General features: G+C 44.6%; 1 protein-coding gene across 4 annotated transcripts in view; it reads right to left on the reverse strand.

The window, feature by feature from the left end:
* The window catches only part of DLEC1 (DLEC1 cilia and flagella associated protein), a 76,313-nt gene extending 65,557 nt beyond the window's left edge, over positions 1-10,756 (reverse strand). For all 4 annotated transcript variants that reach the window (XM_054480683.2, XM_054480682.2, XM_054480681.2 and 1 more), the window contains exons 1-2: positions 9,715-10,756; positions 3,689-3,839 (exon numbers count right to left, since the gene is read on the reverse strand). In XM_054480683.2, the coding sequence (XP_054336658.1) occupies positions 3,689-3,839; positions 9,715-10,125 (562 nt within the window). In that variant the 5' untranslated portion in view covers positions 10,126-10,756. The remainder of the gene's footprint in view (positions 1-3,688; positions 3,840-9,714) is intronic.

Below are 10,756 nucleotides of genomic sequence, written 5' to 3' on the forward strand. Positions count from 1 at the left end.
TGTCCTCATTGCCAGTTATCTAAGTTATAAAAAAAAGTTACCTCGCCCTTCTCTGAGAAGCAGACACACCAGACGGGTATCCATGGAACTGAATTAGTGTGTCTACTTCTTCACTTCTTAAAAGAAAGACACATTACCAGCAGAGACCTGAGAAACCAGGGCAGATAATGTCTGATTAGAACTTAATATCATTCTTGGGTAAAAATAAAATGAAAGTCATTGAAAAATTCTCCAAACTGACATTTGTCTCCTGGTTCTCAATGTTTTATTTCACTTTCATTAAAAAAAAAAAAAAAAAAAAAAACCCAAATAGTTAATTATTTAATCTCCCCTAATCTCTAGCCAACAACAACAAAAAAGGGACAGTAGCTGACTCCCAGGACTCAGGGAACATCAGGCAACCAGTAAAGACTCTGGACATTTGCTACCAATAATTTCTGCCCAAATCCACATTATCTGGGCCACTATTGAGGGAGGGGTCCTTGCAGCTACACTGTGCTGTTGTACAGTGTATGGTGTACAGTGCACAGTGTTGGAGGGGGAAACAGGAAGAGATACAGAACCTGTGCCTGAGTGTTACTGTTTAATGGGACTTGAGTCTCAGAGGTCTGGCAGGCCTGACGAAGGATAGGGCTTCTGCTGCTCAGAGCCACACTCTAAGAGAAGTCATCAACACTCCCGAGACACTGTGGCTCATCAACAATCCTTCCTCCTCTCGACAGAAGAAAGCCACAGGTTTTGACAGCAGACACACCCAAGTTCAAATCTAAGTCCCACCTCTTCCAAGCTGTGGGGCTTCAGGGAAGTCATTTGATCATCTAAGTTTAGTTCCTACACCTGTAAGATAGAAAGAAAACCTACCTTACAGGGTTGTCGGGAGGATTTAGTGGGATAACCTATGCAAGCATATTAGCATCTGGGCCCTAGTAGGTCCTCATAAGTTTAAATGCCTTTTAAGGTGCTGTATCTTCCACTTCTTCTCCCTTAGATCTTTCCCTCTAGGCCATAGATATAACAGGTCTCCTAAATATACTGTCTTTTCTGTCTACTGCACTGGAAAATGATAATTTTCAAGAATTCAGGAGAATAGGTCAAGGTCTTTGTGGGGAGTGGTGGAGGGAATAAAAGGAATCAGCGTTTCTTGAAGAAATGGCTGATTCCAGGTCGGGCCAGAAATACTCAAGATGAGCCTGGAACATCTCACCAGCTCAGAAAGCAAGGAAGTTATCAAAGACAGCTGATTGAATCAGCAGTCAACTGGAAAAGGCTCTCTGCCAAAGACGGAACAATTTGAGCACCAAAAGGATAATAAATAAGTTGCAGTCATGAAATCCAAGAGTCCACAATGATACTAAAACAACCAAACAAACCTCATTAGTCACCTTTGGCAGATGTTAGGGGAACCAACTCACTATTTTAAACACTGGCAAATAAAGGGAAAGAATTAATGCTGCCCACACTTTGGGGTAATTAAAGTAGTTTCTGAAAAGTTTGTCTTTATAGAAGTATTTCAGCTGACAAATAAATAAAGAACGATAGAATTATTATTACCATTAGCATTTCATTATAATTTGTAACCCCTAATAAAATAATAAAATAAAAAGGCTGCCAGCATCATGAAAGGAGAGATAGCAACCACATATCATGTACCTCCTGAGGGAAACACACAGCATCACCTATGAAGTGCTCTTTCCCCATCACCTGGCCCTCATTGAACCTAAACCTCATAAAGTCTCTAGAACTAATTACAGATTTATAGGAAATACAAGGAAGAACAGGTTAAATGACACCATGATGCTGATATCAGTAAAATCCAGACTATGGACAAGTCCATAGGAAAAACAACCCAATTTTGATTATAGGTAGTTAATTGCCCCCTAAGAGCATTGTTAACATCCTGATATACAAGTTTTCAGCTTTTTTTCATTCATCTATACTATAAAAATGGAATTATCCTAACATTGTTCTGTGACTTTTTTGCTAAATTAATAAATAGGAGACAGCCATCTATATCTACAACACAGGTATAATTCATTCTTTTAAACAACTTTGCAGTATTCCATAGTGTGGATATACCATAATTCATAAAGTCAACTTATCTTTGCATAGTTGTATTTCTAAAGGATCACTTTTTAAACTTCTGCATTAAGAAAAGAGTTTTCAGTGAATGCTGGTGGTTTGGCGATGGAGCTTTGAGGAGGAACAAGATATTGGTGTAATCTGAGAATACCTCTCTACAAAATGCTAATCAATTATAATTTGATTTGGAGAATTTAATGCAGAAAATCCTGGCAGACACCAGCCTACTCAGGGGATGGAGGTTAACACCACGTGACCCTCCTGCTGTGCTGCAGTGAGATGAACAAGGAATAACTTTACGTGGTGCTGTTGCCCAGAATGCATGCCTAAGTCTGGTCACGGGGAAGCATCAGACAGAACCATCCCCATCCTACGGAATGTAAGTCTGGTCAAGAACTGTCAGGAAGATGAAAGACAAGAAAAGGTCAAGGAATTGTTCCAAATGAAGGCATCTCAAAAAGAGACATGACAACTGCATGCGACATGACTTCCTGGACAGGATCCTGGGCCTGAGAGGGGGAAAAAGCCACAGTAGGACAGTCAGTAAAATTTGAATGGGATGTAAAAGTTGTCTGAATCAAAATGGAGTCACTTGTGTTAAAAAACCCTGACAAATGGTGCTGGGGAAGGCCATGCATAAGTGCCTGATAACAAGAATTATCACAAAAGATGCCTTGTATTAGTCCATTTTCATACTGCTATGAATAAATACCCGAGACCGTGTAATTTATAAAGAAAAAGAGGTTTAATGGACTCACAGTTCCACATGGCTGGGGAGGCCTCACAATCATGGTAGAAGGCGAAGGAGGAGCAAAGGCATATCTTACATGAGTGTAGGCAAGAGAGTGCGTGCAGGAGAACTGCCCCTTATAAAACCATCAGATCTCATCAGACTTATTCACTGTCATGAGAATAGCAAGGGAAAAACCTGCCCCCATGATTCAGTACCTTCCACCAGGTCCCTCCCATGACACATGGGGATTACGGGAGCTACAATTCAAGGTGAGATTTGGGTGGGGATGCAGACAAACCATATCATGCCACAAAAATCACAACCTCACACAAAGGTCATTGCAACCTGACACACACACACAAATCTGCCCAGCAACCACCTGTTTAATCTCAGACTGGTACGACTCTTGTTAATGATTCTTCAGCCAAGGATAATTACTTCAAAACCATCGTGTAATCCTCCTCACTTTTCCTTTAAAAACCTTTGTCTTCCTTTACCTCCCTGAATATGCACACAGTTTACAATGGCACGTGTATTCCTATTGCAGCGCCAATCATTTTCTTTTAGAGAGTCTCTCTCTGCTATTTAGGTTGACAAGTATCTGTGGGTCAGAGGTTAGTGTTGCACAGAAACTGATTTCCAGGTTGCGGGGGTTACATGCTGGTTATGTAGGAGAGCATTCCTGTTTTGGAGATACACATATGGAATTGTTTTGTGGTAATGAAATATTCTTTTGCGGTAATAATCATATTATCATGTCTGCGACTTGTTCCCCAAATATCCAGAAAAAGCCTAGAGAGTGGGCAATGGAGCAAACACAGTGAAATATCAACAGCCCGGGAATCGGGCAGGCATGTGGGAGTTCTTTATACACACCTGGAGGCAACCTGACAAGGCTCTCAAGGTCCTGTACTCCAGCCTGGCTCATGACCCGCTCGTTTTCCGCAATAGCCCGTGCTTGGGCCTGAGTGATATGCCTCTCCAACATTTCAAACTCATCCAGCCGCTGCTTATAGAGCTCCCGAATCTGGCAGAGGGATGATCAAATGCACAGAAATATGGTGAGATTACTTACCATTACTTAGCTTTACTCAGCCCTACCCCAGGATCAGGGCTTCCAGTGAGGCACAGAATAGTCAGAGAACTATTGCAACCATCTGGTCGGAACTACTAGATCTGAAAACTGAGACCCATAGAGGGGAATGGTTTAAAGGTTTCATAGTAAGGCCAGTAACAGACTCGAGCTTGGTTACCTGTCTCCTGGCTTCACAATAAAGAGAGCTGCCATCCAAACAGTGAAATACCAAATACAAGTTAGCGCACTTCCTGTGATGCCACCCAGATCCACGTTCAAGGAAGGACTTGCTCCCTAGCTACAGGGAACGTCGTCAACAGACAGCCCCTTCACAGTCTACCTAAGCTGCTGAAAAGGGGTCACCTGAGACCATGTCCTTTCTGCAGCACCCACATCCTGTGACTGAGAGAGGCAGGGGTATAAAGGCCTGGCCATTTTGACCGAAAGAGAGAAACTTTGACAGGCAATACTCTCTTCAGAGCAACCTGCTGCATTTGTCAAGGCTTGTTGGGCCCCCATCACAGTTCAGCTTCTTCCATGGCTCACTCCTTCTTCCATTCCCTTCCCCTCACAGGTGTTGATAGCTAACAAACACCTGTAGCCCAAACTCTGTCACAGTACTCGCACCCAGAGAGTCCACTTGGATGCCCAACATACTCCTCAAGACTAATTACCGATTGACTATTCAACCAGCCAAACTTCTGATTCATATTTTCTGGTTCAGACTTCTCGAGGCAAGAAGCAGAGAGCTCACTGGTACAGGTAATATGAAAGATAGTTTGCATTAGCCAGGCATGGTGGTGTGCACCTGTAGTCCCAGCTACTTGGCAGGCAAGAGAATCACTTAAGCCTAGGAGTGCAAGATCAGCCTGGGCAACACAGTGAGATCCTGTTTCTTTCTTTTCCTTTCTTTCTTTTCTTTTTTTTTTTTTTTTGAGACAGAGTTTTGCTCTTGTTGCCCAGGCTGGAGTGCAATGGCATGACCTTGGCTCACTGAAACCTCTGCCTCCCGGGTTCAAGTGATTCTCCTGCCTCAGCCTCTGAAGCAGTTGGGATTACAGGCGCCCGCCACGATGCCCAGCTAATTTTTTGTATATTTTTTAGTAGAGATGGGGTTTCACCATGTTGGCCAGGCTGGTCTTGAACTCCTGACCTCAGGTGATCTACTTACCTCAGCCTCCCAAAGCGCTGGGATTGCAGGCATGAGCCACTGTGCCCAGTCTTATTTTCCTTTCTTATTTATTTATTTTTTAGAACTGGAGTCTTGCTTTGTGGCTTAGCCTGGAGTACACTGGCGCAATCACAGCTCACCCCTGCCTGCTATTCCTGGGGTCAAGGGATCCACCTGCCTCAGCCTCCAAGTAGCTGGGATTACAGGCACACACCACCATATCCAGCTAATTTTTAAATTTTTTTGTAGAGATGAGGTCTCAAACTCCTGGACTCAAGTAATCCTCTCATCTCAGCCTCCCAAAGTGCTGGGATTACAGGCATAAGCCACCATGCCCAGCCAACTCCATTTCTTTTAAAGAAAAAAAAAAACAGTTTATATAGGAAGACAGTGTTCCTTATTGTATTCCTAAAGTTGTTGGGATCGCAAAGATTTATTTAGTCATTATTTTAATAAAGATTTATTGTGTACCCGGGCGTGGTGGCGGGCACTTGTAATCCCAGCTATTCAGGAGGCTGAGGCAGGAGAATCACTTGAACCCAGGAGGCAGAGGTTACAGTGAGTTGAGATTGTGCCATTGCACCCTAGCCTGGGCAACAGGAGTGAAACCCCATCTTAAAAAAAAAAAAGATTTATTGTGTAATTACCATTTACATTTGGGGAAATGAATCAGATATGGTTTCTGCTCTTAAAGAGTTTACAGTTTAGCAGGAGGGGCCTGGCAAGGATACAAATAGGTGAAATCAGCTCTTAAAAGTGCTATAATAGCATATGAATGAGGATATAAGGAAGGCTAAGAGGAAGTAACTAAATCTTCTTGGGCTCAGGAAACGCCTTTCAGGAGACAGTGGCCTGGGACAGTTCCTCAAATATAAAGTACTGTGTTCTGTGTCATGTGTCTTACTATTTGGGTCTGCTGACAATCTCTGACCCTAATTTTCGAATGTAGGAATTAGCATCTTGTCCAAATAACAAGACCAACTATCACTTACTGAGGGCTTACCACATTGTAAATGCTCAATATTGTAAATGCTTTACTGTATTGACTCATTTAATCCTCAAAACAACCAACCGATGGGGTGAATATTATTATTATCTGCATTTTATAGATAAGGAAACTGAGGCTTATAGAGGTAAATATCACCCAAGGTCATATAGATGGTATGTGCAGGAGCCAGGACTTGAACCCAGGGTGTATGATTCCAGAGCATTTGCTCTTAATCATTAGACCATGAGATATTTCTATAGGTGGGCTTGGGGAAGATCAGCTGCCAACGGGGTTACCTGAGGAAAACTCAGGCAATGCAGACACTCATATGGAATAGTGATTATTGCTCCTCCCAGGGAGAATGAATTTGAGTCCTGTACAGACAGTCACATGGCAGTGACATCTAGAGACGAGTGAGGAAAAGCAAAGAACAGATGATGAAAAAGGAAAGAGGGAGAGGAATATAGGTATAAGAACGGCAACATTGCCGGGCACGGTGTCTCACGTCTGTAATCCCAGCACTTTGGGAGGCCGAGGCAGGTGGATCACGAGGTCAGGAGTTCAAGACCAGTCTGGCCAACATAGTGAAACCCTGTCTTTACTAAAAATACAAAAAATTAGCCTGGTGTGGTGGTGTGTGCCTGTAATCCTAGCTACTTGGGAGGCTGAGGCAGGAGAATCACATGAACCTGGTAGGCGGAGGTTGCAGTGAGCTGAGATTGTGCCACTGCACTCTAGCCCAGGTGACAGTGCAAGACTCTGTCTCAAAAAAAAAAACGAAACAAAAAACTACTGAAGTAGAATAACAGATGCCTGCTCTTTTCAAAGTTTCTTTTTTTGTAATTACAAAATTAATTCGTGTACATTGCAAAATTCAGACAATATAGAAATGTGCAAAGAAAAAGTTAAATGTCCCATAAGAATATTGTTAACATTTTGTTGTAAAAGTTTTCAGCTTTTTTCCCATGCATATATAAAAAATGAAATTATCCTAACATTGTTCTATGGCTTTTTTGCTAAATTAATAAATGGCAGGCCAGGTGCAGTGGCACGCGCTTGTAATCCCAGCACTTTGGGAGGCCGAGGCGGGCAGATCACTTGAGGTCAGGAGTTGGAGACCAGCCTGGCCAACATGGTGAAACCCCATCTCTACTAAAAATACAAAAATTAGCCGGGCGTGGTGGTGCACGTCTATAATCCCAGCTACTCAGGAGGCTGAGGCAGGAGAATCGCTTGAACCCAGGAGACGGAAGTTGTGGTGAGCCAAGATCGTGCCACTGCACCCCAGACTGGGCGACAGAGCGAGACTCCGCCTCAAAAAATAAATAAATACATACATATATAAATAAATACATAAATGGCAGCTGTGTTTGTCTACAATGCAGGTATAATTCATTCTTTTTAACAACTTTGTAGTATTCCATAGTGTGAATATACCATAATTTATAAAGTCAACTATCTTTGCATAGTTGTATTTCTTCTTTTTTTTTTTTTTGAAACAGAGTCTCGTCCTGTTGCCCAGGCTGGAGTGCAGTGGTGCAGTCTTGGCTCATTGCAACCTCCACCTCCCGGGTTCATGAAATTCTCCTGTCTCAGCCTCCCGAGTAGCTGGGATTACAGGCACACACCACCACGCCCAGCTAATTTTTTGTATTTTTAGTAGAGACATGGTTTCACTATGTTGGTCAGACTGGTCTGAAACTCCTGACCTCGTGATCTGCCCGCCTTGTCCTCCCAAAGTGCTGGGATTACAGGCATGAGCCACCATGCCTGACCACATAGTTGTATTTGTATAGGGGATCACTCTTTAAACTTTTCTGCGTTCTGAAATTTCTGCAGTTTTAAAACTTCAAATGTTTAAATTAAATTTCAGCTTCTAAATTAAGATTTTTATAATGTGGGCCAGGCACAGTGGCTCACACCTGTAATACTGGCATCTGGGGAGGCTGAGGTGGAAGGATCAATTGAGGCCAGGAATTTGAGATCAGCCTGGGCAACATAGTGGGACCCCATCTCACAATTAAAAAAAAAAAAAAAATTAGGCCGGGCGTAGTGGCTGACGCCTGTAATCCCAGCACTTTGGGAGGCCAAGGTGGGCAGATCACGAGGTCAGGAGATCGAGACCATTCTGGCTAACACATTGGAACCCCGTCTCTACTAAAAATACAAAAAAAAATTAGCCAGGTGTGGTGGCAGGCGCCAGCTACTCACTCGGAAGTCTGAGGCAGGAGAATGGCATGACTGTGGGAGGTGGAGCTTGCAGTGAGCCGAGACTGTGCCATGCACTCCAGCCTGGGTGATAGAGTGAGACTCCATCTCAAATAAATAAATAAATAAGCTGGGCATACTGGTGCACACCTGTGGTCCCAGCTACTCCAGGTGCTGAGGAGGGAGGATCAGTTGAGCCCCTGATGTCAAGGCTGCAGTGAGCTGCGATCACACCACTGCACTCCAGCCTGGGCAACAGAGCCAGACTCTGTCAAAAAAAAAAAAAAAAAAAAATTGTAACATGTATTACTTTTTTTCTTCAAAAAAAAAGGGATCACCCTTTGCCAATTCAGACTCTGGTATAGTGGCTACTTATGGGACAGATACTGAGAAGATAGAATCCAATGAACTGGGTGACTGGTCATGGGGTTTATAGGTTTATAATGCTCCATATATTCTGGCTCATGTGAATGACAGGGATGTGAGTCCGAAGTTCAAGGGAAAGGTCTGGCTGGGTAGGCTGAAGTCTTAGCAGAGTGAATGTGGTGACCCACGAATCACAGAGTACACGGTCCTCTGGCTGCACTTCAAGAAGCCTATAACCCATGGAGGGGGCGAGGCTGGTCCTATAAATATCTCACATACTGTATAGGTATTCATTTTGTTAATGTCTGTCTACCTCAGGTTGAAAGCTACAGAGGAAAGGTTGTCTGTGTGAGTGTGGGTGTGCCCGAACACTGGCGTTTTTATTCACTGCTGAATCTCCACTGCCTAGAACAGAGTATGACATCCAGCAGACATTCAACAAATGTGTTAAGTGAAGGAATGACTGAAGCTAAGGACGTGGGATGCATGTCACTTAAGGGGCAGGTAGAGGACAGAACAGAAAGGAGAAGAAGATCTGAGAGGCAGGAAGCACACCGGGGTAAAGGATTGGGTATGGGAGGAGTGCCCACAAGTTTAAGGGAGTCCTCAGTAGTGTGGCCAGCAGAGGCCGACTCAGCACAGAGGCCCTGAGTCAGCTGGTTATCTCCTTGTACAGATGAGGAAGCAGAGTTGCTGTTGCGCATGAATGGCCCAGTCAAGATTGTGATTTGTGATACAAAGGCACCCCAAAGCCGGGTGACTTTTGGCTTTGTCATCTCCATGGAACAACTATTCAGCGGTCTGCCGCAGTCGTTCATTGATATATGCAATATATAACGTATGTGTCTAGAGAAATATAGACAGGTGCTACAGATATATGCCGCACGTTGTGTGGTATGTGTGGTATTTGCATATGTGTGTGTACGGATAGAGCGTCCTTCCACTAGAATGTCGGGCCCACTTCGGCATAATGGGCTGTTTCTCAGCTGCAGCCCCAGATCCTGGAACAGCGCCTGGCACCTGGCAGGTGCTGACGCGTGCCGAGCGCTGAGTCCCCGGCACCGTCCGCAGACGCGATGCCACCGCCACGTTACCTGCTGCAGCTGGTCCACGAACTCCTCGTGGCGCTCATTCTCGCTGCCGCGGGCCTTGATCAAGCTTGCGCTCACTTCGTCGCCGATGACCTCGGCAGAGTACAAGTTGCGGAAGACGCCGGTGAGCAAGTGCGAGATATCTTGGGTGCGCAGCGAGGAGGGGCGCAGACGAAGCCGCTGAGGCTCGGAACGCGGCGCCAGCGCAAGCTGCGTGAGGCGGCGGGGCCGGGCTGCGAAGCTGTAGTGGAAGCCCTCAGAGTAGGCGAGGGAGGAATACAAGGAGGACTTCCAGGTGGGCTGGCTGGGGCTGCTGGACCCGGCTGGTGGCGAAGTTGGCGCCCACATTGTGCCCTGGCACTCGTTGGTCCGGGACGCTAAAGACCTCCGCGTTTTGGAGCTCCTGGTCTCCATGGCAACTGAGACGCCGCTAACTCCCTGCGGCACTTCTGCTTCCGGCCCCACCCCTTCCGCCTTGCCTTTCTCTCGGATCACGTCATCGCTGTGGTCGTTGTAAACATTTGGGTCTTCAGCATTGTCCTTTTAAAAGTGAGCTTACTAAGTGTGAGGACCCATGGAGAAAGGTTTAATTGACACAGCCAGGCCTGTCTGCAAAACCTTGTACCTAACTACCTACCTTCATCCATTCTTTAATTTGTTAAGCAACTGTTCATTCACTCATCATATTTATTGTGTAAAGATTGTGTTTCAGGTCTGTGCTGATAGCTGAAGATACCAAAGAAGTATGATGCTGCTTCTGCCTTCAGGAAGTGTACAGTCTTGTATGTGTGTGTTTGTGATGAGGGCGGTGGGTGTGGAGGTAACAGTAAAACAACTGTACTTTAGTGGGTTAAGTTCAAGGTGGAGATAAATATTGGTTGTCATGAAACTACAAAGGAGGACAGGAACTTAGTCTGTAGAAGGAGCGATTACTTCTTGGAACAAATGAAAACCAAGCAGAGATTTCAAAGAATGAGTAGACTGAACATCATTAGTCATCAAGGAAGTGGAAATTAAAACCACAATGCAATACTATAGTTAGTAG

This window comes from Pongo pygmaeus, chromosome 2 (genome assembly GCF_028885625.2).
Source record: "Pongo pygmaeus isolate AG05252 chromosome 2, NHGRI_mPonPyg2-v2.0_pri, whole genome shotgun sequence".
Taxonomy (NCBI): Eukaryota; Metazoa; Chordata; class Mammalia; order Primates; family Hominidae; genus Pongo; species Pongo pygmaeus.